Here is a 27,973-nt window from a genome sequence, read left to right as displayed (position 1 = left end):
GCATGTTGATCACAGGAGAAATCCTCCAATATCCCTTTTCGTTCATGCCGGCTGTTGTTTTACGATCTCGCTCGCGTAGATGCTACATTTTAAAAGTTCCTCTTGTTTAACTCAAAGTTTAGCCGGTTTTTTAAACATAGATTCTTTGTTTAAACGTACATGACGTGACACACTATTTTCGTGCTTCCGCTGGCTAGTTATTTCGCTGCTTCAATTTGTGCGCAATTCCTGCACGATCTGTCGGAGGTCGCTTTTTTTCTCTTTCGAAAACGTCAGAAAAACCCATAGAGAGAAAGTTTCAGGTTGTTGTATCCGTACGGTTGTGAGTTAATGATTTAAGCCTAGTGGCAGAAAAGAGCTATGGATCCTCTTGGAGTGACGGCGAGAATTGTAGATGCTCTTTCGCTTCCAAGATGGAGCTCCACTCCTGTTCCGGCTTATGAAATCATGTCGCAGCCTTCAAATAGCAATAGAACGGGTAATCCGTTTCCAGTTAGACAAGACTTAAACGCCAAAGTAGCTCTCTGGTGAGTATTGATTATTTTTCTTTGCGTTCTGCATGTTCTGATTTGGTTTTTATTGCTATAACTTAATTTTCACCTAAACGACTTGCAGCAGCCTGACCCAAAGGTTTCTAAACAAACCATTATGTTGTTACAATGGTTCTGATATAATAAAATTATCAGGTATTCAGGCTTTGGTGAATTCGTGTGGATTAAAAATTCCACTTACTTTTCTCGATACGTATTAATTAGCCCTCACGGCTTAGCTGGTAAATATAAAGCAAATTCAATTCGGAAAGTCATTTTGTACTTCATTTATTGGCAGCTAAATCAATATTGCAATAAGCTTGATAAATACTTTATTTAGCACTTGCTGTGGGCGTTTCAGGCCAATTTACAACTTCTACAAAAAGTTATTTATAAAGTGAAATATATGAAGACAAACCTATTATCTAACCTAGTAATTTTGCACGGTAAATATTAAAGTGCTACAGAACTGTTAACAGCGTTTGAAAGTACAGGAGGAAAGTACTACCCATGCCAAATTTAAGTTGTAATTCCAACAGGAAGCTTGATTATTTCAAGCGTAATTTTCACATTTTGCCGCCATTACTTAATTCAAAAATGTTTGCGAACCACGCAGAGTTGGACCAAGTAGAATGGGACACCATATTGTGCAGTTCCAGAAAATATCCATACCCCCCCCACGGAAGGTTTTTTTATTTTAACCCCCCACCCCCTCGGAATTTCCGTTCCAGAGGGTTTATGATGGCCCCCCCACCCCTCCGGAATTTCCGGGTTTTTAAAACCCTTCTCCCTGAACCCCTCAGAAGTTCAAAATCCATTTAGACTAAGAAAATTACGATATTTTTTTTTTATTATTATTGAAGCAACGTCGACTACTCTTAAACTAGTTCAGCTATTTACAACGTCACTTCGCTATTTTACTTGTTTCTCCTTTTGCTAAAATTATATCCGGAAAAATTGGAGAAAACTCTAAAATGGTCGATTTTTTAGGTCAATAAAACACAGCTTAATTCTTTGTTGATGCGTAGTTTACGTTTATAACTTTCTCGAGCGCTTACATGTAAGAAGTTTAAATATTATATCTCTATCACGTTACAACTTTTCTTTTTCACCTAAAAACGACCGGCCTTTGCAAATTCCATTTTCGTTATGACCTCCGCAGAAAAACGTTTGCTATTACTGCAAAGAAACCGCTATGAATAGAATAAAGTTGCACATTGAATATATGATGCTGGATTTTAATTTATCAAGTAGAATTTTGAAGAACTTTGAAAACCCAGTCGAAAACTGGCTGCATGCACAAGAATTGAAAGCTGCCTTTGTGAACAGTTTCAAAAGGTACTCCTTTCAAAACTTCAAAATTAATTAGTCTGTGGATTCACGTCTCGGCACTGAGATCGTGAATGAAATGAATTTGAGAAAGAAACGAAATTTGTGTTTTCAACTTTTATGTCAGGTTTTTATAAAATAAACGTGGCTGTCTCATGTCCAACGGAATTCAATCTTGAGCAAAATTTGCATACATCGGGAAAGTTTCGCATTTGGTTCCACAGGATCAAATTTCAACTCCAATGTTCATCATTCACTGGATGGAAATATCTCTGCAGAATCTTTTCCCTTTCATCCAGAAATCTTTTTTTGTGAAAGATTGCATTGGAGAAAGTACACGTTTTGTGGCTGCGGTAAAATAATTTTCCATGGGAAATAAATTCATCGAACGCGACAGCACTGACAGCACGCGCATTGTACGTATACATTTCGTCATGTCAGTAATAGATTTCAACCGCAAACTAGCCTGTGGAACTACGAGAAGGCCATGCTCATCAAAATAGTTGCTTTTGTTCAGAAACCTTTTAATCTCTTCATTTGATGCTACAATACAAGTAAAGAGGGCTTTTATATAATTCAAAACTCGATTTTCAAACGATTGTGAAGTCGCAGCCATGCACGGCATGATACAAGGCTGATTGATCGCGCCGCGAAGTCGAACTTCAAAGAAAAATACCTGTCACGTGTTACTTTCGCTTATCAGAAGGATTAACACAACACTTCTACCAAAATGTCTTTTTCCAGAATGATTCATCGTTTGTGCTGCTTTTGTGCTGGATTACAATAATATTATTTTTCCGCAGTGGCGACTGAAAATTCTTGTCAGCCAACTTTGTGCCTCGCTTACGAGTTTTTCGTGAATCTCCTTACCCTCTGGAGAAATTCTTCATAGGAACGCCCCCAACCCCTCGGAAATCTCCGTCTATTAACCCTCCTCCCCCTCGGAATTTCCATTGACCTTCCGTGGGGGGGTATGGATATTTTCTGGAACTGCACATTATCCCTTCACTTCAGGAAGGAATCATCCACATTGTCTTTCAAAACTACCACTTGCATTAGAACTCAAATCAGAGCCATATTCAGAAGAGGAAGAACTTGAGCATTTGTAGCCTCATTGCTAGCGGCACAGCATTCATTTGTAGTTTATATATTTTTTTATATCTATAGTCTTGGTCTCAGGTCTTGGTATCTCAACAAATCTTGAATTTACCATTCAACACCCGTGTGTGTAAACAGTAATATTTTGTGACATCATAAGCATAGTCAAAACGGAATGACTTGTGACATTTGAAGTGATTCTGGGCTGTTTGAAATCTGTCCAATATCCATGACTTAAGTTAGAACACTTTTCCAGAGTACCTACAATGTTAGCTTTCAATCCTCCAGCTTAAGGTTTTGACTAGCTAGCAGTGATATCCTTTACCTGAATTTGTTCTGTTCTGTTTGATTTCTGAAAAAACACAAACTTAATTTAGTTACATAGCGTACAGCTCAAAAACAAGACTTCTGCTATAAAAGGACAAGCCCTTCCTTCATTTCACACCTTTGTGGGTGTGAGATGCAAATTTAGATGCTGTTCAGTCGTGGAAAGTTTTTGCCTCAATTGCCCTCGGAAAAATATGCTGGTGCCTTGGCTGGTCAACACACCCATATATATCATCTCTTTGTGTGCCTGATTGAGCAGTGGAGGCAAAATTTGTTGACTCGAGTGCCCTCGGAAAAATATGCCTCAAACTTTTATAATATCACCACAACAATATAAGTCATCAAGTTCTAATTTGTTTAACAAGGGTTATTATGACAACTAAGCCAATTCTATCGGTAAAAGCCGAAGAACAAGACAAAAATGTTGTTTGTCAGTTGTTTACGCTCTGATGGTTGATTGACAACTGAAGGTGAGAATGGCCTGGCCAGGCCCCTTTTAAATCGGAACTTCCTGTTTAAGACCAGTGAAATTCCACTGAAAGTTTTGCAATACCTGTTCAATTTTTTCAGGGACCATTCATCACTTGTGCATGCCGTATGAAGAGACTTACCTTTGTTATTGTTTGTCAGGTCTGGTGATATCACTAAACTGAACACCACAGCAATAGTAAACACAACAAATGAGTCCCTCAGTAGTAAAGGAGTGATAAGTGAAAGAATCCATCATGCTGCTGGCCCAGAGCTATTACAGGAATGTAAAACACAACTACTTGGTAAGATGTTTGCTGTTGATAAAGAGAAAATTATATACTGTAAAGTATTCAACTCAATCAAACTGTGATTACATTAAATAAGTACATTGCCAAAGGGCAGCTTATTCATCCTGTCTTTTCTTGTGAGGGAACCTAAGCTCACAATCCTTAAAGTGCACCTAACCCGCAAATCTTTTTTCGCTGAAATAAATCTTTGCACCTGTTCAAAACGCATTGAGCCTTTTTTCAACCAAATCTTGACTTTTTATAGGCTGTAAAAATTACGAAATCTGGCCATCATCTGTCCCATGACCGAGCTGGTAAGGGGCATGGGTCTATTCCTTACATGACGTCGCAAACTGCTTTGCATGCATTTTCACAAAGACTTAATACAGTGCAAATCAGTTTGTGACGTCAAGTAAGGAATAGACCCATGCCCCCTACTAGCTCGGTCATGGGACAGATGATGGCTAGATTTCGTAACTTTTACAGCTTATAAAAAGTCAAGATTTGGTTGAAAAAGCCACCAAATAGCGCAATATGTTTCGCACAGGTGCAAAGATTTATTTAAGAGAAAAAAAAATTGGGGGGTGCACTTTAATGGTTTTTATGAGGTTTCCTCACCATTTATTTATCTTTTAATTATTACATAATTAATTTTTGTAACTTCCATTTCTAAATGTAATGGCAAGCAAAGATTGTGTACATATCAAACTTTGTTCTGTTTTGTTCTGTCCAGTGCTGTACTCTTGAATTGCTGGCAAGAACCCTTTCAAGTCTTCTTTTCTTTTAACTTGCCAAGTTAGCATAGCTATTCTTTTTCTTCTCTTGGGCTCTTCCCTCAACATTCTTCCTTCAGTAAGTGGGGGGGGGGGGGGGGGGAGGGCTCCATAACTTTGCAAGTATAAAAGCGATGATAATCTTACTTAGCAGATAGGTAGTATGTCCAAAAATGTGTCCTATGAGGTTAACAACCTATAGGAAGTGATAACGTCAAATGACATGGTAATTACATCATGATTGCAAATGATTGATCATGATTGTGGTCATTCTTGGATCTGCCATCCTGGATTTCTGAATTTTCCCAAACTTCAAGGAAAGCACCAAAACTGAACGAAAAATAATCAAAACCAACAAGGAAACACAACTATGAACTAAAAACATAAAAATTACTGTAAGAATTTTCTAAGAAAAGTAATTTAATTTTCTTCACCTAAAAAGGGATTTTCCATTTTCCCGAAAAAAAAAACTGTATGTCAAAAATTGGTTGCCTTGATAACATCAAAGTTAATAAAGACTAACCAACCACATAAAAGTTTTCCAGATAAATTTCGGAAAAAGTCCCAGGATGTTTCATGGCATTCACTCAAATATTGAAAAAGTTATTTGGGTTCAAAGTTGCCACAGGCAGAACCCATAAGATTATGCAGGAAAAGTACATCCTAGTAAGGGCTATTGGAACTAAACAGAAAACTGTGGGTAACCATACTCTCTTTGATGTTTGTAGGTTGCAGGACTGGTGAAGCTAAAATATCCAAAGGATACAGTCTACCAGCTAGGTAAGTGTGATAACATGTTTCATTTGCAGCTGAAAGATTTTGAGTGGTGTGCAATGTTGATTTGAATGCACTTTGAATCTTTACATTTATAGATATGTTATTCATACTGTGGGACCACGTTACAACATTAAATACAAAACTGCGGCAGAAAGTGCTCTCTACTCTTCTTACAGGAATGTTATGAAGATTGTGAGGTGGGTAAACTGGAAAATATAAATAAAGTGGATTACTGATAATTTCAATCTGTTTCACATATACATACAGTTATGTAGTCTATCAGTATCAAATTCTCCTTGTAATATCAATGCTTATTCAACCGAGGAGGTCATGAGAATTAAGGAGATGATCACCAAGGTGAATTTCCTTCACATTTTAATAACTTCTCCCCAGTACTTTTATAAGAAAAGTGTGGGCACAACATAGGGAAATTTGTTTGTTGATATTAGGGGTTAAAGCGTTAATAATTTTCCAGTGACCACATTCATTTCTTAAAAACCAACTGGCTCCCAATGTGTCACATTGTAAAATGCAGGACCTTAAGAAAAACCTGACAATGAATTTCAAAGGTCACCAAAGTTAGCATCATAAGATTTGAAGACATCTGTGAATACAACTTCACTGCATTTTCATTATTAGATAGACTCATGTTGAGAATTCAGAGAATGGTTGGTGAAGTTAACATGGACTTTTTTATTCTTTAACAGTGGTATTACTAATAATTAAAAATGTATTTTCTTGTATGTGCGTTGCGTGGCAAGGATGACTCTTACGGGAGCCACCCCCTCCCCTCTCCCACACACCCTTTGATCATTTCTCACCTTATTTGACACTGTGAAGAAATTCATCACATTATCAACAGTTTATATTTTGACTGAGTTATATATCTTATTCAATGGTTTTACATATAATACACGCCTGGATATTTTGCAAGTTGCGTAGTAGTTTAAAATACAAGCAATGAGCAAAATGTCTGCGCATATTATATGTAAAACCGTCGAATAAGATATTAACTCCACTACAAAAAAATATTGTTATTTTTGGCTTTTCTTTTCTGGTAAGAATGTTGAAATACACCCAACATTATCTGTCCATCAGCATATAGCACGTGCAAATGACGTAAACAACACAGAAAGCGAGTGAAATGACTGTCTTTGTCCATATTCGTTCTGTTGTAAACCGGTCAAACCGGGACACTACATACTTGTATTACATTCTTATATTTTGCGCACTCTGTTGACCTTATTTGGTGAAATGACATAACAGTAAAATAATAAACTGACTTATTTCCTTGTCCCCAAGGGGAGGGGGGGATGGGCCGGACAGTTTATAGTTTACTTTTCAGTTAACCTTCCCGTGTGTTACAATGTACTTAAAATAACATACACCTGTATTCCTTGTAGAGAGAACAGAATAGCATCAGTTGGTCTCTGTGTAGTAAACACATCAAGAAGAGGGTATCCCCCAGAGGATGGTGCTCACATTGCTTTGCGTAAGTGACTTGGATTTTACCGGTGATCTTAAAATAAAATTTTTGTGAAATATGTGATAATAATCACTATTCATCCATCTTTGGTAGAAAAAGATCAATGGATTGATAAGCCATAAATTCTCTGGAGGACTAGAATAGCGTCCTAAAGTGTAACATCACAAATATTTGAATTTTTTAAATTATGGGATTTGTTAGTTTATTCGGAAAGAGTATGATGAAAAATGCCTACTGGCCAAAAATGACCATCTTACTGCAATTTGGGGGCAAGATATTAGCTCTGTTATGCCCTGAGACAAAATTAGAAGAATTTGTATGGAGTCATCGGGGCATAACAGAGCTAATATCTCGCCCCCAAATTGCAATGAGATGCTGATTTTTGGCAAGTAGGCATTTTTTATCAAGCTTTTTCCGAGTATTCTAACAAATCCCATAATTTTTATAAATTTAGTTTTTGTGACGTTATCGCTTCAGGACTCTCTATTGGCGACTTAAATAATGGTTTACTTTTTGCTTGCAGGAACTGTTAGAAGATTTCTAGAAAAGTTTTCAGATATTGAACTTGTTGTGTTTGTTGTGGAAAATGCTGATGAGGTGAGGGTAATCACTGAAGTTTGCATGGCACTAGAAGAACATAGCAGGCATTTTTTGGTGTGATTTTGGTTGGGTAAACTTGTAGAAATTGTTACTGTGTTTTTTCATCTGCCAAAGATGGAGCTGTTTATTAAAGCACTGGGCGGAGGGTGGGCTGGGGGTTGCAGAGACTTTGGGGAGATGAGAGGAAAGGACTTCAGCAGGAACGGGCTGAGTCATGTTTAATGCAGCTTGTTAGGTTATTCCAATCAAAGCTTTGAACAACTAGATAGAGAGATACCTGGGGCACTTCTGGCAATGGAAAACGCCTTCTTTGAAATAGCTACCGGTATATCAATATATGCAATAAAAATGCTATATAAAAACAGTTTTCCATTGCCCTCTTTCCAGAAGTTTATCATGCTTTTTACCTTAATGTGTTTTTGTTTTTTTCCCAAAAACGTTTTCACAATGGTGTATATAGTCAATTGATATTTAAAACCATTAGCATTTTTCCTGATTTCCTTTTACAGCCCATTTACAAAAAAGTGATGCCCCTGTACTTTCCAAGAAACCAGGAAGAGGAAGATTTTGTTGTGAATGAACTTCCTGATGATATTGGTAAATGTTGTAATTTGGGAAGTTTAATTTTCATTTAAAATAATTAATTTCCAAGTTGCTTTAAACCTCATTACAGAAATGAGGCTAAGTACAAAGGTTTTCATATGAAAATTAGTTTTGTTTGCATATGAATGGGAAGTAGTTTGCATATAATTAGTAAAGACTATGTACTCAGCCTGTCTTTAATCATGAGGTTCAAAGCAACTTGAAAGTGGCCTATTGCCCTTTAGACAGTTGATCTGGTTTATGTTACAGGTTTAGGCTTCGCCTTGTGTCCTTCTTTTGGCCGAACCATTTCTTTTTTGGTGCTTTGTATTCGGGCGCCAGAAAAGGGGGCATTTCATCAGCATCAAGCTACATATATGCATGCAAGAGTACCTGGTTATGGAAAATTTGTGCAACATTTTTAAGTCAAGAAATGAGAAATTACCCAGGTTCCAAAATTGCAAAAAATCAAGTTTTGATAATTCCCTGTACGGCGAGTAAGGCGAATAAAAAGATTAATTGAAGCAGTTAAGGAACATTGTTAAGAAATGCCTGAAGATACTCATGCTTCAGTGTGATTGACACGTGTGAACCTTGTATGTGAGATTATTTTTATGGCAACTGGATTGTGTGCGAAAGTCACATTGAGATAAAGGAATAAAGCTGCCACAAAATCTCGATCCTAAACAATGATTAGTGATTTTTCTTCTTCTTTGCCATCATCATTGTCTTTGTCTTCATCTTCTACTGTTTATTATTATTATTATTATTATTATTATTATTATTATTATTATTATTATTATTATTATTATTATTATTTTCATTAATTTTATTTACTTTTTTTTTGTGGATTGTAGGTAATGAGAATGGTGAGCCAGTGATTGCTGAGAGACAAATTAGAATAATGGATAAACCACTTGGTCACAGAGACGTTGATGATGGTATGTGGTGTGGAAATAAAAAGCATAAACTTTATTTATCAAGTGATTGTACATGTACATACATTGCTTATCTCTTTGTGCTATTCCTAAATAATGTTTAAATGCCCCTGCTTAGAGGATCTGTTGGTTTGTGGCACCTGCAAAGTGAAGCTATATTTGTGACCTCACACAATCTTAATCAATGAATATTTGTGAATCTCTCTTTAGTTGAGGAAGGACATCGATCTTGAAGCTAATAGAAGAAGCATGAAAAACTGTTTACAATTTCTTAAACTGAGAAAAAAGCCCATTTTCAATTTCTGGTTTCAAGATCAATGGCTTCTGGATCCACAGTAACTTTGACAGTGTTATCACAAAATTTATCATTAGGGAGACTAAGAATCATGTTTACGTTAAACAGCAAATGTGAGATTCCTGTTTATCCTTTCTTGAAAAATGATTGCATAGACGAGAAAGGTGCAAAATAATAAATATCAATAAAATTGCTAATGCAAAACTTCTCAATTTTTTTTTATTGTTTGTTTATTTCCACCACCACACACATTACAAAAAAAACTGTACAGAAATTTAATAAGAGTACATAAAGTTACAGTACCTAGTTCTAAAGAATGGATGTCATTGAATTGAATTGAATTGAATTGAATTGAACTTTATTGAATCTGAAGGGGCATCAAAATTAGACTGACTTATTATTCTAACGACTCGTTTTTGTAAAATCACAAGACAATGGAGGTTAGTTTTGTAAGTTGAACCCCAAACAATGTTACAATAATAAAGGTACGGATAAATCATTGAATAGTAAGAGCTCTCGAGGCTGATTTTTGAGAGAAGAAAACTTGATCTATAGATTATTCCAATCGATTTTGAAATTTTGTTTGCTACACGAGAAATGTGAGCCTTCCAAGACAAATTAATTTTTCCTCAAGGAAGACACTTTAAAAGATTGTCTCAGTCTTTTAACTTGTTCAATTTCTTGCTCATTTATATAGACTTGCAAGGTAAGATCTTGCCTTTTTTGTCTTGGTTTAAATTATACTCATCTGAGATACTGAAAACAGTGAGCGGCAGATGTAGGATAAACATGGCTATGTGGGTCATTTCTGTTGTTTCCCATAAATGTACTACATAATATTTACTCTCAGTTCTCAGCTGTTGTTGATCATTGTTCCTGCAGATGAAGAAGTAGAGGAGGCAGAGGAAGCTGGTGTAGTGCACATGTTGGAATCGTCAGTTGTCGGCAAACATGCATTCACAGCAATGGCTGGAGACCATGACCAATTAACAAGACAACGATTACAGAGATCTCCTAATGAGATGCACGCCATGCAGCACGAGAGAGTGTAAGGCAGCATAATAAATAACACAGCTTAGAGGGTTTTTGAATTAAGTGTCCTAACACACAAGTCAAAGTAATTGGTCTGAAAAATAAATAAAACAGTTAAGACAGGTTGAACAGTTGAAACTCAAAGGATTTGATAAAATTGCATCTGCCAAGGAGTCACCTGTGGTGAAATAAGATCTAGTTTTCACTATGGTAACAAAATGTAAGAAAGTTGTGGATTCTCAGTATAGGAGAAACATCTGAATTGGTTCAAGGAAGTGACAGAGTTATCCATTCAAAGTGATGATAAAATGGGTAGGAGATCATGTTTTAAGCAAAGTAATATTGAAGGGTCTTGGACAAGACAGATCAGTTAAATAGTTTTTTGTCTTAAAATTCAAATTGCTCCAGATAAGCCCTATTTTAGCACAGAGACTGTAAGAACCTTTGCTGCATATTTAATTTTTGATTTAATTCTAGAAAATGCAAGTGACCCACACAAAGGAGATACTGACCCTTGACTGATTTCTTTATATACAAAAGTAATCAGCCCAGCATCAGTATCTCTTTTGTTTAAGGCCGCTTGCATTTTCTAGAAATTAAAGTAATTAGCATTTTGCTCAAAAAAATTAAATTCACTGCAAAGTTTCTTACCTGATACAGTCAACTCCCTTTATTGTGGACACCCTTGGGACTGCAAGTTAGCGTCCTTAATAGCGAGAGTCCGTCATAGCGGGAATTTATTTCTGTTGAACGTCTAATTTATTTTTGCTGGGGATTTAGCTGCTGTCTGTATTATCAGGGTGTCTGTAATAGCGAGGTGTCTGCAAGACGAGAGTTAACTGTAACTGATCTCTGTGCCAAAATAGGGCTTAGTTGGAGAAATTTCAATTTTAAGGCAAAAAACGCATTTACGTTAGCTCAGTTGTATCACACAGCACATACGCAAGCCCATTGTCACGCAAGTTATGTTTTTTTACTGGGAGTTGAGGAGGAGTGTGGAGTGGTGGGACATATTGGCCAGGTAGCAAAGTTGCTTGAAGAATTCTTTGTTAAATTAAAAATGGCTTCCCCTTTTTTTTTTTTTTTTTTTTTTTTTTTTTTTTTGTACTGTTTTTTATCAATAAGTTTTGTTTCCTTAGCTAAACTTTCCACGTAATTAATTCATCAGGTATCAGAGATGGTTAAGACGAGCAAGGACAGAGGACTTATCCAGCCTGGTCAGACTTAAGATGGTCTACCAATCAGGTTTGTCTCTGCCTTAAGATCTGTGGTCTCTGTTTTTGATTTAATTTGGTTTGTCGTGTCCTAGGACAGAACACATTGACCCTCCCTACCCTGATGTATGAATGGATATCGGGGAACTGTGTTAAATTTAATAGAAACCAGCTTTTTTGTTCTTGTTTTTTGGTGTGGAGAGGCAAGGCAGATACTGAATTGATTACTCAAGCTAATAGTAATTTACCAAACTAGCATTTTATTACAAATATAGCGCTTTCTCTCCTCTTAACTTTGGTTCCTTTGTATATTTTCCAAAATAATAACAAACATAGGCTCTTGATGTCTTCTAAGGTAAATTGGAAAAAATTACCAACACAGTGTTCAAGACCAATCCTGTATTCCAATAACTCCCAAATCCCTCTTATGAGGAATTTTGGTATCACAGTGTGTTTTCATATTTGAGAGTTAGTTCAAACAAATGCATCCTAAATGTAGGGGAGATTTGAATCACACAAGAGGCTCGGGTGCATACTAAAAAATCGAGTTCATCCTCTCGGACTACTTCACGGTATACTGCAAAAAGGCATTGTATAACTAGTATAATATACTCGACTGATAAAATGTTGTCAGTTTATACATGTAGGTTTAAACCAGGAATGATAAGACCCAACAGCTTTCTGGGAAGGAAGCATTTGACCAATGAGCTTATTTGCATTCTTCTTGTTAGAAATAAAAGCACGTGTGGTTTTTACGGCTTGAAATGTATAGATTTCATACGCTTAAATAGCAGGAAACACGAAATACACGCTAATTAGATCACCGCACAATTCCATCGGATCATTACATTTTTATACTCTGTCTCTCAGGTGTGGATTTTCTTGGCCGACCTGTTGTTGTGTTCGTTGGTCGACATTTTCAAGCCAGAAACATTGATCTGAACAAGGTAAATGTCTTCGTTTGTGTTTTTAAAATGACAGTCGGAAAGATTTTACCCTCATCAGATTAGCTATTGTTCATTTTTGTGAGGTGGCAGGTGGTAGGGGAAGGAGGAGTCTTGCAAAACGAGCTAATTGGTGTTCCCTCTCTTTTTGGGAGGAGTGGGGGTGGGGTTCATCTGAGAGGAAATGGGTTTCCAAGGGGGAGTACCGAGTGAAAACTAAGCTTGGGTGGCAAAATTTTACCGGCTTTCTCCCGCATCTTCCTGTCTTGTCGCTGTTCCTGTGGATTGGCTGAAACCATGTGTTTGTTTTCACGCACGCCAGATACCGTTTTTTGAAAAATTAAGAAAAAAAGCTTTGATGAAGTTATCTACTGAGAATTTTCAGAACATAAGATAATTTTAAGTAATGTGTAGGTCTAAGGAAAATGTGTGAACATCTAACACAAAAGCTCTTCGCCTTTGCGTGATTCGTTGTCAAGTAAAAGCTATCTGTTTCTTCAACAAAAGTGTTATGTCATTTTTCTAGTGCGTCTTTATCAAAGTTGTATAATTTCTAGGTGCATGTCAATTTACAGTGTTTTGTGGTTGTTTTTGAGTCGTATATTTTGTCTAGAGTGGAAGAGCAGTAGCTTTACTGGGTGGTCCACTTCAACCATGTTTACATTGTCTCTAATACGCAGTTCTCTGAAAGAGTAACTTTGTACCCAAAACGCCGGAGAAGTTAATAAACTCTGTTGTAAAAGTGAAATTACCTGAGATAAGTAGAATTTCCGTGCAGTTTACTACAAATTAATGAATTTTACTGGCTTTCCCCTTGTCTAATATTCGCTGGCACGGGTAGGGAAACAATACACTATTACCAGGAAAATGTAACAAACGTGATACAATCTAAAGTACTTTTACGTATTGAAACATATAACGGTCAAATTTTAGGTCGCTTCGCCTGTGGTCCTAAACAAGGGATTATTGTACTACGTTTTCATTGCAAAGTCCAGCGTTAAAGAATTTGTTAGCTAGTCAGTCCTTCCGTCCGTCAGTTAGTCAGTCAGTAGTCAGACAGTGAGTCGGTCCGTCCGTCCGTCCGTCAGTCATTCCGTCCGTCCACCAGTCAGTCAGTCAGTCGGTTAGTCAGTCAGTCCGTCAGTCAGTCCATCTGTCCGTCACCCTGTCTATCTGTCAGTCAGTCAGTTAGTCAGCCAGTCTGTTGTAATTAGCCAATACACAATGATTACAAAAAGAGCCAAAATGCCAAAATTTTATAAGTACAAATTGTCGTGGTCACCGCCTAGAACACCTGTAGAAGCTTGGCTTCAAAAAGATACTGCGACTTTTATATAGGCCAGATACTCTGATGACACGGTTGAACCCTTGTGAACTTTTAAGAGTGATTTTTAGTATTTTGTGGCAATAGGGTGCTATTGTTTGAACTACCTTTAAAAACTTGCAATGTGTTGCCTCAACTATGTTGCCAAAAAAAATAATAATAATAAAAAGGTTGTCGTTGACGGTCTCCTGATGCAACCAAAACCATCAGCGCCATGGGTCCGACCCTTGCTCCCCCAAGGGTTCGTACGGGTCATGGAAAACCTGGAAAGTCATGGAATTTTAGAATTTCATTTTCCAGGCCTGGAAAGTCATGAAATTTAGGTGTGGGTCATGGGAAAGTCATGGAAAATGATGTTTATTAAAAAGTACAAAATCAATTGGGTTTTTGTGCGAAGAAAATAGTAAAAACATACCCAAAATGAAAGATGGTTTCCAAGAAAATGGTCAAATTTAGGTCATGGAAAACCTGGAGAAGTCATGGAAAGTCATGGAATTTCAAAAGCTCTAAAGAGTACGAACCCTGTACCCCGCCCCCCTCCCCACCCGACAAACTAACGGTAATGGCAGTTATTTGAGAGATTTTGAATTACTTTTACAACAAACGGCAGAATTGACCACGTGACCATGTTTATCCTTCATTTGCCGGTCGCTGTTTTCAGTTTCTCAGTGAAATGGAGTAGTTTTGCGTTATCATCAAAGGCCAGAATTAATTTGCACTATTCTCATCTGTGCACTATTTCATTTTTTCCGTTTGCCGTAAACGCGATTCCAAATCTCTTTATTGTCACGGGATTCCAGACGCCCAATCTCTGACTGTACTAGTACAGTAAGCCAAGATCATATGGCACTGGCGATCAACGGTGATCTGTAGCGATCACGATCACTGAATCCCAAGGGACAGGAACCATGCAGACATTAATTTCTGAACTGAGGCCCAGTTGGACATTTTAGGGAACCTCTTTTCACGAAAAAAAAGTGCCCCGCCCAAGCTATTTCACCCTCTCATATAGAACCGCGTAAGAATTAACGATCAATTGGGTTGTAAATTTAATGTTTTGAGAAGAAGTTACCTTGCGGATAAAAGATTAAATCTGTAGTGTAGCGTTTTCAGCTATGTGTAGTGCAGAACGATTTCAAGATAAAATAACCATGTTCGCACGAGGTATTCAATTATCATATCTCTGTAATAGGAATATAGCCTTTCATGGTGAAAATTTTTCTCCACGTTTGACGCAGTGTAAATTTCTGCAAATTTTTTCCGTTAGTATATTTTTGTCTGCGTTAATTCCGCAACGGCACACTCTACGATAAATCCCCATGCACTATTTAGGTAATAGGTTTCTAAAACCAAACGCAACGATGACTTGATTAAGCATGATCTGTGTCGATAGATGGAACTGTAGACTTCGAGGAGTTGTACTTTTTTCCTCGGATCACGAATAAAGAACAAGGAGGGACTCGCGGCTTGGCTGCGCGCTAGATCCATCGCTCGCGTTCATCGCGCGCGCTACAGAACTTAGGAGAAGAAAGAGACCGCTCGCAGTCTAATAGAATAGAAGAATTTTGTAATATTTCATTGGATGTGTTCTAGGTTTAAAACCATCTTGGTTAAAAGTTTCAAATGCAACGACGTTTCGACGTTTGCTTAACGTCATTATCAAGTCAGGAATGAATGTAAGAAACACGAATAAAAGGCGAAAATATGCGATGATAGTGCAAAAAGGTATTCACGCGCAATAATGCTTATTGCATTATCATCACATTTTTCGCTTTTTTTACATTAATTTTGTAGTCGTTCTTATTTCATTCGTTCTTGACTTGATAATGACGTTAAGCGAACGTCGAAACGTCGTCGCATTTGAAACTTTTAACCAAAAATTGTTTAACAAATCTCTTCTTCTATGTGTTCTAGGTCGTGGCATATTTCATCTACGTGTTGGACAAGATCGTCAACAGGGATTACGTCATTGTGTATCTACACACTTTGAGCTCTGAGGAGAATCAGCCTCCACTGTCGTTTCTCAAAGACATTTATCACCTGGTCGACAACAAGTAAGTTAAAACATGTGTGGTGTGGGCATAGAATTATGAGGCGTGTTTTCATACTCCAGGCTGGGTATGGCGTGGGCGCAAATCTCTAACATTTGCCGACTGTCGTTTGTACTCAGGTATCGCCGTAATCTGAAGGCCTTCTACATAGTGCATCCTACCATCTGGGCCCGAATTGTTACATGGTTTTTCACCACGTTCACTGCCTCGTCCATAAAAGAAAAGGTTCATTTTCTTTCTGGTGTTCAATACCTGTATGACTGGATTGATCCAGATCAACTGGAAATACCCGCCTTTGTGTTGGAATATGACATGAAGGTGAGTACAGCTGTCTTAACAGGCGTAAAATCGTTGAGTATCTTATGATCCAACAATGGAACGTTTGTTTGAACAAAGCAATTTGCTTCACCTCAAACGGCTTCGAACAGATATTGCGAAAAGTTCTTTTTATTGTGGCGATTGTAAAATTTTAATAGGTTGAATTCATTATTCCATAGTTGTCTTCTGGGTAATTTTATTTATGTTCCTTATCACCCAGCTTTTATTGTAAAGACTTCCATTCTTAATATTTTAACTTTATGTATATTGTAGAGCTTTTTGTTTCGTGTATTTTTTCTGTTGCAAGGGCCACTGTTGATAGCGGTTGCTTTAGCTCCTTAAAGGGTTTCCCTGTGTAAATAAAGGTGTCTTATCTTAACAAGCTCACACTGCTAAATTGCGAAATTCTCTCGCTTAAGGCGGTCAATAGCTTTTCAAAAGGAGTGTGCATGCCGCGGAGGGAGATATTCGACGTTCAATTTTTTTTTTTTTTTTGGTTTTATACATTTTGATTTTTTTTTTAGTCTTGTAACTAGTCTTTCATTGGCCGTTTCACGCCAGAAGACTGCCAACGGTTTTAGAAGTGTATGGACGCGTTTAATGAGAATGGACCGAATGATTAGAGTGGCTAAAATATAAAAGAACAAAAAACGACCGTTCTGAAAGAGGAATGAAAACTTGTTCATTCTTTTCGTTTTGCCCCAAGCAGAATAACTGGAATGGCATTCAACCAATGAGAACAAGTCATAAAAAAACACGCCGCGCCTGGAATAGCCACTTCCGGTAGCAGCCTTGCCCCAGGTTTCCCGTGTTTAGGTTTCCCATGAGGTGTCGCGCGCGTTTTGCACCACGAGGTTGAACAAATTGTTGTGCCGAGATAAGTTTATCTATCGAGCGCCAAAACGCCATTCCAAGTATTCAGGGGCGGATCCAAAAAATCCAGTAATTGTGGCGAGAGCCCCCTCTCCACCGCAATGAAAAATTCACATTCGTGGAGATTCTGCTTTACGGCATTCTGGGAGCATTTGTCACCAAAAGTTAAGTCTTTGGAAGACAGACTTTAAGAGCATTTTTTAAAAAGATTGCATGATTGCAAAGTAGAATTCGAAAAGACGGTTACAAATCCGCCCTTCGTATTCTCATTCCAAAAAGAAACCGTCAAGAAGAAAAAAAAACGTGCTTCAAGTCGCCTACTGAAGATTGACCGTTCGTTTTAGTGCAAAAACGGGATGAATACGGTTAGTTTTGTGATCAGCTTTTTTCAAGACACAAATTGACGGATAAATTCAGACGACTTTGATGTCCAAACTCCTATCTACTTCAGTTATAACTTGCACTAATTTATGCCCCATTCGCTCCAACTAGTTAACCTCAGGAGCTTTTAACCTCTAATATCAAAGAACAAATTCTCCCATCTTGTCCTCATACTTTTCTTATAAAAGTGCTAAGGAGAAGTTATTAAAATATCACGAAAATTCACCTTGGGTGATCATATCCTTAATTCTCATGACCTCAGGGGTTGAATAAGCATTGATACTGCAAGGAGAAATTGATGCTGATCACTGTTGGGGCTTCAAAGGTTTAAACAAGCAGGGTTAAATATATGAAAATTAGCCACACGAAACTCCATGGTCCGATTTTCACTTACTGTAGGTTTTCGTTGTGTTAAATTGAAGTCGAAGACATAAGTAAGCAACTTCTATGCAGAAACTAATTTTATCCGTCGTGTAACTAAACAGTTTTTGAACATGTTTTAGCTTTGGTGTGAACGGAAGATAAGACGATATTTGTTCGTCTGTTGAACCATCTGCTGGTGTGTAAACGCCCGTATATGTTTTATTTTAGAAACTGGCTTCTAAGGGCACAGTAGGCCGTGAAAGCGGCCAAAGATATCCAACTTCTTGTGCAGAACATAAGAATTAAGGAATAATTGGCGGTGTAAATTTAATAGTTTAAGATGTGGAACTTTATCAGATCAAATTTTTATCGTGGCGTTTCCAGCAAGTTGTGTAGTGCAGAATGATTTAAAATATAACCATGTTCACAAAAGGTGTTCAGTTTGCAAGAACTGCCATATATTCGTTTACTGAAATAATTTTGTTTCCATTTACAGGAAAATGGAATCAACTACCATACCCCAGCCAGCACTTATCGCACGGGAAGTCTATAAGGGAGTCTCTCTCTCAGAATGTCATCCATGAAGATGAATCGTTCGATGATCGAATTTTATCATGACGTTGATATCGCGGATTAACTTCAAATGGCTATTTGGAACTGACAAGTTGAAACTTTCTACAGCACACCAGTATTTATTTAGTTGGTGGTCAAATTACCATTTTGTCATTTTCTAAAAAAAATAGAATAATAATCGATTTTGTCAACGGTATTTTCTGACAAACGTCTGATCACGTCTTGAGTCGAGTGGTCTTCTGTTTTAATACTTAATACATATGCATACAATGCAGTCAGTTAGGTTGAGAACAAATTAAACATATTGATCCCGCTCGTACTATTGAAACAATAAAATAGAAATGCAATTGTTCGTTAAAAAATTTTCCTTTGTTCAATCTTTTGTGCCTTTCTTGATTGTTATAGATAGACTTTTTTTCCCCAACCATATTTACTTGACGCTAAATGCGCACTGTATTTTGAACAAAACGGCTTGAGTTGATCTTGATTCCTGTCAAATTTGATGGAAGCGCAAATGCATGAAGGTACAATATTATTTGCGTCAAGTTTGGAGCTTGCCAAGCTCCGGTGCGATATGCAGAATTTCTTGATTTCACTGTCAGTATGAGGGGAAAACCAATCAATCAGACAATAACGTATGATTAGTTTGTTGTCCCGTGGAGTTTTCTTTAACAAAGTAGTTAGAAAACAGAATTTGCTCGAGTGGCGTGTATTTTGTGATTTTTTAAAAAGTGAAGTTGAATCTCAGAACATTCGGCGCTGGAAATTTAGACTAAGTGGAGCACTACTTCTAACGACTTGTACTATAAAATGAAAGTAATAAAGCTATATTTTGTTGAATGAAAGCATACAGAAGTTCATTGAATTTTTTGTCTCGGATTTTAATCGCATTCCCGTTTATGTATGTGTCAGCGAACCTACGTCGTACTAACAGCATCTGTAAGGCGCTTTATAAACAGAAGGTTCCGTCAGCAACCCATTGAAATAGTTTCGTTCGTGCGTTTCAGATCTTCGTAACTTCTTAATCCCCGCTTTGAAAATGACGTGAAATGTGCTCATTCTTGTTTTTATAGTAAACGTTTTTTTTTTTTTTTTTTTTTTTTTTTTGTGTCGTCTTTAGTATGGCGTCTTTTACAAGGACAGCTGCTATCGTAACGGCTTTTTCTTTTACACCACGAGTAGGAGTTGCGTACGTTTATAAGACCAAGAAATCACTCTTTCTCATAATAATAAAATTCTTCTGCAGCCTACACACCGCATACGATGAAAGCAAAAAAACGTTAAAGAGCAAGTTTAAAATTTCATCCCAAAAGGGTAAGCTTTTAAAATGCAAATTTTTCTTCGAATTGAAATTAGCGTTAAAATTGGGATTGATGCGAACTGAGGAAGGAAGTTGGTTGTCTCGGAAAATAATTCGCCCCCTTTTATTTTTGGAGTCACGTTTCTTTAAAAGGCAGAAATGTTTTCGTCAGATTTTATTTTAAACAGGGAATAACTCCCGAGGAAAAACAAATCTACTTTGGGGTTGTTCCCGCGTTAGGTCTTCCCGTTTTTTATGGCAAGTTTAGCAATTTTGATCATTAAAATTTACTCCGTAAATATACCAAAAAAGAACGTCGAATTACTTGTTCCTTGTCAAGTAAGACCGGAGTGAGAATTAAAGTGAATGTTGCTTTAAGCTGTTGGCGTCCAAATTGATGAATATCCGGAAAAAAATCATCCGTCATTATATATACTTGGAAAAATACTGTTGTCAGTTTCAAGCGAGATCGAGTTGCTATCCCTTTCCGCCGGTTCTCCTAGGAGATTTTCGCTTTGAGTCGGTCTGTTGCGTTTTATTCCTGACGCGTTATCTCGCGAGTTATGCGTGGTGCGGAAACCATCAATTTTTTATTAACATTAGTCCCACGTGGTATGCATCCAGATTTCACTGATTATTCGCCAAAAAAAAGTGTCTAGCTTCCACGCTTGTGTAGATTACGCTTTTCGCTGAACGTAAAATCGTCGGCGGGGGGATTAAACTTTACCCCCGCACCGACTGACGAAAACAAAACTCTTGCATGTAATTGTTTGACGTCACTTTCACGCTTGATCGTGAAAGAGAAAGCTATTTTGCGCATCGCATTGTGTTATGTTTTTTTTACAGACGCTCTTTGACGGCTGGAACAATGTAATAGCCTTGAAATAGAACGACCATTTTGAGATCTGTACATACTTGGGAAAAATTTTATGCCAGACTTGCACTTTTTGGCCGGAAGGAAGAAACCGAAAGACAGGAAAAGATGATAGAAATTTTGTCTGACCTCTAGTGGGCGGGTTGTGGGCTGATAAAAACCTATCATGTCATTGGTTATAACAATTCTGTCACTGGGACCCTCGTGCCAGTTGCCAAGTGATTATGTTGTATTGTTTTCTTAGCCAATCAGAATGTGTAAATTATGACTGAGACATGATATCTTCTTGCCGTCGAAAAAATTGGGTCCACTTCAGCGAAGAAGAGAATTCGCTCTGTTTGCCTTCTTTGATCAGCAAAACCTACAACAACTTTTCACCGACGATTTAACATTTTTCCTTTCGTTGACGACTTACATTGAAGATATGGAGCTCAGCAACAACTGCCAAGTCCTCACTTTTGATCAAGTCAATCGACTTCACAACGTACTCAATCAAACTGTGTTCATCCACGGCCGAGGAAATTTTCCTACGCTTGAAGTGCCCCTGAAAGAATTGGTAGAAACGGTGATTGTTGGCTTAAAAGAGGAGGGATTGAAATTTCGAGACCTCCGATTAAACGGAAGCACTGCCAGCAATATTCTCAGCAGTGAAAGTAACTGTGCGTACAACGACATCGATTTGATCTTCGGAGTGGAGATTCGCTCGAACTCGCACTTACAGCAGATCAAGAATGTCGTATTGAACTCGCTTCTAAATTTCTTCCCCAGCAGAGTATCGAAGGACAAAATGAATAGCTGCACTCTCAAAGAAGCCTACGTCCAAAAGATGGTGAAAGTTTCGACTGACAACGATCGATGGTCGCTAATTTCTCTCTGGAACAACGAAGGAAAAAATGTCGAATTAAAATTCGTCGACTCGATGCGTAGGCAGTTCGAGTTCTCGGTGGATTCATTTCAGATTATCCTCGATTCGTTACTTGGTTTCTACAAGCTCTCGCCAGTGCCGATGAAGCCCAACTTCTTTCCCACTGTTGTGGCCGAGTCAGTTTACGGGGATATTACAGTTGCCTTGTATCATTTAGACAACAAACTAATCGCTACCCGCAACCCGGAGGAAATCCGCGGAGGTGGTCTTCTGAAGTACTGCAATCTCTTGGTGCGACGTTATGTACCAGAGAACTTCGAGGAGATCAAGAACCTCGAGAGGTACATGTGCAGTCGCTTCTTCATCGACTTCAACGATCTTCAGCAGCAGCAACAGAAATTGGAGAGCTACTTAGCGAATCATTTCATCGGAGATGAGCGCGGTCAATATGAATATTTGATGGTTCTCTACCGTATTGTTTCTTCATCGACCGTTTGCCTCATGGGACACGAACGAAAACAAACTCTTCGACTTATAGACTTCTTGGCAAAACAGCATAGCGCGGTGCAGTATGTCCCTGTGATGCCGATGTTTTATGGTGACAAGACATACTCCTTCGTCCATCCCACCAGTTATGTGATGCCCATAACCCACACGCAAAACTGCACTCCGTACTACAACAACCTAGTTCCTTGTTTCTAACTGTCAGAGGACTGAAGAAAGTCAGTGTCGCAAGAAGCCAAGGCTCGACTTCCGCGGGGAGGCATTCATCACTTCGCATTGGTGATTTACTGCGCCCAAAGTTCAACGACTTAGTTTATAGACTTATTTTTATAAGGTAAAAACACACAAGCTGTTTCATTATATGGAAGTTTTTAAATAGCCCAAGGTATAGTAGATGCAATATTCGTTTATTATTGTATCAAAGTAGGAACGAGAGAGAACAAAAGTGTAAAGTTTTGCTGCTTGAAGACAAATACAGAAAAAAAAATTCTCTACTTATGCCAAAATATAAAAACACGCCTGGTATACAACGGCGAAAAAATTTATGATACGGTATGTGACAAAATTGTTATTTCGCAACATATAAGTGAAGACAACACACCGCTTTGTGTCATTGAAATACGGCAGACATTTCCACGGCATTTTCAGTCCGTGACCAGACAAGTATTTGAGAGCGAAATCTACGAATAGTAGGTAGAGTTAACACGGAATTACTGTCGTACTTGTATAAACTTTATCGTGTTGAATCAGAAATAAAAGTCAAAATATATTTTCACTTTGTCTCGCGTGCTAGTATCATCTGTTACGTATAAAAGCGATGTTCTATCAGTTGTTGTCAGGCGAAATATTAAAACTACGGGCATAGTTTTGAATTTGGTCGATCACTCGGTAGTGATCGAGGACGTGATGGCGTTGTCAAAGAAATCTTGCGCTGGAAATTGGCGCTTCTGTTCAAAAATTTCGTTTCGTTCCGGTGTCAGGGGATGTTTGATGATCTTTAACTCAACCAGCCAATCAAAGAAAGGATTACTTGTTCTGTCGACCAAGCGGAAGTCAAATGTATTCCATGTCTTCAATTGCAAAGCAAACATTTGCATTTCTCGGAAAAAATTAAAAAGTTGACCCGCGTCGAAAGGATGAAAAATATTAAAAGCTAGTAAAAATATCAATATCTTAAGACTGAAAATTTTCAATGACACAACAATTTATTGAGGCGACCGGATAATTTTCGCTCGGGCTTAATTTACTGAGAGAAAACATCTCGGTCGGCTTGGTGTGTTCAATCTTCGCGAACTCACTAACAGAACCTTCCACTTCTCCTGCTTTCGGTATCAAGAGTTTCTCTCGCAAGGTGGGCTGTGCGTATTATATTCCATTAAACATTTGTTTTCTTCAACTCGACAGCAAAATGTAGCAAATTGCCACTTCCTTAAAATCTCACAATTAGCCTTCCAATGCCGACGATTTCTATTTTCGCCGCGAGAACAACACCTTGTTGATTTTGGCTCCTTCATTTAAATATTGAGGGGGTGTTTAAACGGCATCGATGCATCTTCAAAATAACTTGAAAGCAAGTCTTTATCATGCAAATAGCACTGAACTGTTCAATTAAGTCTCGGGACCCATGGTCTCCCCGAAACACTCGCCATCTTCAGGATTGTTGTTTTTCGACAAGCACATGCAGCAAGCGCAATGAATCGCCTTTGTTACTGTTTTCTGGAATTAAACAGGAGCCCAACCGAAAAAATTCCTGGATCTCAGAAACATCTCCTAGCAACTCGAGCCAAGAAGATTATTTGCAGAGCAATAGGCGTGCTTGTTATAAAGACTTTTCCTTCAACTAGTATACTGTGAACCAAACTGGTATTTGCCCGAGGTTATTGGGCCGTGTAAGAAATGCTGAAAATAAAAATGAAGCGCGAGAGGAAAAATTGATCAGTAGAGCTTAAATCGGTAAAGGCAAGTTTAATTCATGCATTAAATTGAACTTGTTATCATCGAGTTTGGTTTCGTGGTCCAAGACGTAGCCTTGGTGTTTACCAGACGGTACGTCAAGAGGTAATGCCAGTTTCCTGTGAGCTGGCGATCCCCTCTTGTTAAACAGAAATACCCGGAAAATATATTGGCCTTTTCGGCTCTTGACCTTGTCCACAAACAACAACCATTTAAATTTTGTTTGTATGCAAAAAATGTCAAGTAAGCCCAGAAGGGAACTTGCTTAAACAGCGGGGTTTGTTTTTGTCCGTCATGAAAGCCCTTCTAATTTACCTAGCGCAGGTGCTTCTAGTTTTACAATGGTTGCCACATACTTCTCACACTATAACAATACAAGCTCGGGAAATCAAAACGTGAGAAGAAGTTTCTGCCATTTTTATACAATTTGATATTGTAGTTTGAAAATATTTTGTGAAGTGGCTGACAACATTACATAAAATCCTCTGGCAGGAAGCCAGCCGGAGGAAATCATGAGATCGACATATGGGCCCTGGGTTCGAAAAAAGAAAAAAAAAAGCGCACACTGTGTATGGCTGTGAACCAGCCGCGTTCCTTTTGGTCAAAAGGACCGAGAATGGCTTTGAACTGACTATCTGACTAAAAACTCTAGTGCTTTATTAGATGACAATCTTCTTATCGCCAGGGAATATACTGAGAGTATCGCGTCTAAATATAGGCCGTTATACTGTCACCCTTCCATCAGCTGATCACGACGGCACGCTGGGGTGACTAGGCGTCTGCGTGGCTCACTAGGCCAGCCATTCTGATCTGCTTCAAACTGATGCCATTTTATGTAGTACTAAAAACGAACAGTATCATGCTGGCCTCGGGAAGGAAGTAAATACTGCTAAAAGGATTTTGTTCACAGAACAGACCAGAAATGTCAGGGAAGGATTGCTTGAGTGCAAAGTACACCTCCTTTTCTTGACGCGCAGGAAGTGTGTATCACAAAATTAAACCCATCACAAGGCCATTAGCCCGTGCCGCAGACAGAATCAAGCACCGGTAAATACCGCCTGCGAAAGTGCGAACCCATCACGAATTAATTCTATTATGTAATTGTCGCACCAGGCCAAGCAAGAGATTCTACCATGGCATCACGCCATGTATTGAACAATAGTTTTAGGGGATTCGACCGCCATAATATAAGGCCATTTGTATATTAGCACGATATCCGTCTAAAAGCAAGGGTTACTCCATGAGTTATCCCGAGTACTATGGTAAAGGAGTTCCTCGGCTCATTATAAATACTCAGCACATCTCAGACTATCACACAGAGGAAATTAGTTTTCTTCCGTAATTAAGTCGCTGCGCAGTGGAGATAGCAAATTTACCTTTCGTTTAATACGAACTCGTAGACGGAACAGAAAGAAAATTGATTTCGTTCAAATAATGCTTAGTTTCATTTAGTTTTACCTCATTTTAGTAAACTTTAGAGCATGAAATGAAGTGAAAAAAATAAACTCACTAAATAGTCTAGTTATTAAGTATACTTGGGATTACGTGACAGAGCGGTGTAGGCACATAAATTTGCTGCACAGAAAACACTGAAAAACAAACAACAAGAACACTTTTAAACTGTCCAAGATTGGACTGCTGCTTGTTATGAACTAGCTAATGGTAGCTATAATAAGTTACGATCAGCCAATTTTAGAAGCGTGTAATTATTCTTGGTTGAGGCGCTCCGGCGCTGTTCACTTTCGTTTCGCATTGATGTTTTTACAGGTAAAGTGAAAATAAAAATGGAATAAGCTGTTGAAATCGTCCGTTATACATAGGTCGGCTTTGATTTGTTTCTCGGTACGGGTGAAGAGAACCTAGCCGACAAGTTATATTTGCTCACATACCTGGTCATGTAGAAATATTCAGTCACTGAATATTGGTACACGACCGGCACCGGCAGACTAGATATGGAAAATCTCCCTCATCTTGCGCAGTTCAAGGGTTCCATATCCGGTTATCCCACACTTTAGATCCTAGAGATAAATCGATTTGTGCACGAATGCTGTTGACCTTCTTTCCAGAGACCCGTTTTGTAAATCTAGTTAGAAAGCAAAGAATGAAAAAAAAAGTGTTGCATTGAACGTATCGTATCATATTTAAGCTGATGTGAGGGGAGGGGAGGGGAGAAGACTGGAAGACAAAACGTCCAGGCTGACGTCCTTATTTTAATAGCGTTGAACTTAAAGGTTCTAAATTGAAAAACCCAAGAGAAATCCACTTTGGGCAGGCTTTTACGCTCTTTATATTTCAGCCAATTAATTCTAAAAGTTATAGAAGGCTTGCTGCCTACAAGCTTCAATTTTCGATATTAGAGACCTTTGGATTCTAGGCAAGTACGCCGGAGATTTGACTCAAGTTTTTACACCATTTTAGCGAAGTACTAAGAAGAGATATATCCCAGAAAGCTTGATTTTGGTCTTTGTCAGCAACGAACTTGACGCAGTTATTTTGAATAATGATAGCTGACCCTTTTTGTGATTCTAAAAGACGGGATTCCGTTACCTGTGTTCAAGAACTAATTTTCGCCAAACGTCGTTCTAAAAAAAACTCGTAGTAAAATATAACGACAGCTGTCTCGTTTTCCCGCCAAAACTGTGACTCTAATTCTGTCACGCGCGCTCTTTCTCCGGATGAGCCGTAATGGAACTTGAACTCGTACTGTACACGTACCACCGGTACTAGAACAAAGGTCTCTATTTCATAGAACGCACAGAAAAACGCGTTTCTGCCGGTACAACGCGGCATTTCAAGAATTCATGTAATATTGTTTTGCTACGAGGAGATAGCCGGACAATCTTCTCTTAGTGCGACTATCTGAATTCAAGCGTAGGCTTTCTATCCTTAGTGAATCCTGCTTTCATCACGGTTATTAATATACGCAAGCTTTTTTCCGAGGGCTTTGTAGACGAATCATTTTGAGAAAAGAAACAAACCAATTTTGAATAAAATTATTAATATTGATTATTTCGTTTATCGTTCTTCTCTGCTAATGGTCCCCTTACACTATTGTTGTTTTTGAAAGAAACTTCTCTTCAGTTTTTGTCCACTTTTGATAATAAATTTTAAATCTTTTATCGTGGGCTGCGTATTCAATAAAATCAGTTGATTGTGGCGCTGATTCACGCATTCATCCATTTACTAATGTTTTCAATTAACACTTCACTTCCATTTGTGACGTCTGCCACCCACTCAACTCCCACATTGCCAAAGACAAATTAACGCATTTCCCCCCATACAGTACAAACAAATACTTTTATTGTTCCTTTGCTATTAACATTATCTTATTTGCTGTATTTATTTTTAACAGGAGGCGCTACGTGACTACATTTCAAATAAACTGGCGAACCACGTTGGATCCACGCTTTTAACCACGAATTTTCCTTGATTTTAATGGGAAGTACCTCTCAATTTCATAACTTTAGTTTTCACCTAACAAGCTCTCCCTCACCTTTCTCTCTTTCTCTCAGTTTATCTCAGTGTCGATACACCGTTCGCACGAAATTGGAGTTGCTTCCAATGATAAAGTCACCGCTAAAAATACCGAGTTTAAAAATAATGTACATACGCTCAGTGTTTTCAAGAGGAAAATTAGCAATAGCGGACCTTTTAGAAGAAAATGACATTTTAGAACCTGTCTTTTCTGTAAGACGCAGCCCGCATTTCCGTCTCATATTTTTATATTTTTAGCAATTTTATCCTGTGTCAAATCTGTCTTCTCGTTTTTGCTTCTTCTGCTTCTTCTTCTTAGTTACGGCACATAGTCGACATATTTTCATATTTTTTCGTATTTCTTTTAAAGTCAATTTCAACTTCAAATTTATCTTTACTTTTGATAAATTTTACATAACTAATTGCTTCCCGCAAAT

The 27,973-nt window shown here is 38.1% G+C and overlaps 2 protein-coding genes across 2 annotated transcripts; both read left to right on the top strand.

Moving 5' to 3' along the window:
• LOC146483704 (protein GDAP2 homolog) lies at positions 1-19,411 on the top strand. The gene is made up of 14 exons (XM_085105846.1): positions 1-527; positions 3,915-4,057; positions 5,544-5,595; positions 5,688-5,789; positions 6,996-7,084; positions 7,602-7,675; positions 8,188-8,275; positions 9,118-9,201; positions 10,376-10,541; positions 11,694-11,770; positions 12,610-12,686; positions 15,922-16,061; positions 16,178-16,376; positions 18,490-19,411. The coding sequence occupies exons 1-14, from the start codon at positions 361-363 to the stop codon at positions 18,544-18,546; spliced, it is 1,515 nt and encodes a 504-aa protein (XP_084961972.1). The 5' UTR covers positions 1-360; the 3' UTR covers positions 18,547-19,411.
• A 1,560-nt stretch (positions 19,412-20,971) lies between these two features.
• On the top strand, positions 20,972-22,884 carry LOC146483703 (terminal nucleotidyltransferase 5C-like). Its single transcript, XM_085105845.1, has one exon. It carries the CDS (start codon positions 21,165-21,167, stop codon positions 22,305-22,307), a length of 1,143 nt encoding a protein of 380 aa, XP_084961971.1. The 5' UTR covers positions 20,972-21,164; the 3' UTR covers positions 22,308-22,884.
• The last annotated feature ends 5,089 nt before the right edge of the window (positions 22,885-27,973 follow it).

The sequence above is a fragment of the Pavona decussata genome, unplaced genomic scaffold (assembly GCF_977016875.1).
Source record: "Pavona decussata unplaced genomic scaffold, jaPavDecu1.1 SCAFFOLD_38, whole genome shotgun sequence".
Taxonomy (NCBI): Eukaryota; Metazoa; Cnidaria; class Anthozoa; order Scleractinia; family Agariciidae; genus Pavona; species Pavona decussata.
This window is presented reverse-complemented; position numbering and strand designations above follow the sequence as displayed.

Excerpts from the sequence above, each read along its gene's own strand:
- LOC146483704 (XM_085105846.1), top strand. The coding sequence starts at position 361 with ATGGATCCTCTTGGAGTGACGGCGAGAATTGTAGATGCTCTTTCGCTT. Across the intron at positions 5,790-6,995 it reads AATGTTATGAAGATTGTGAG|AGAGAACAGAATAGCATCAG; the intron begins GTGGGTAAACTG and ends TATTCCTTGTAG. Across the intron at positions 7,085-7,601 it reads TGGTGCTCACATTGCTTTGC|GAACTGTTAGAAGATTTCTA; the intron begins GTAAGTGACTTG and ends TTTTGCTTGCAG.
- LOC146483703 (XM_085105845.1), top strand. The coding sequence starts at position 21,165 with ATGGAGCTCAGCAACAACTGCCAAGTCCTCACTTTTGATCAAGTCAAT.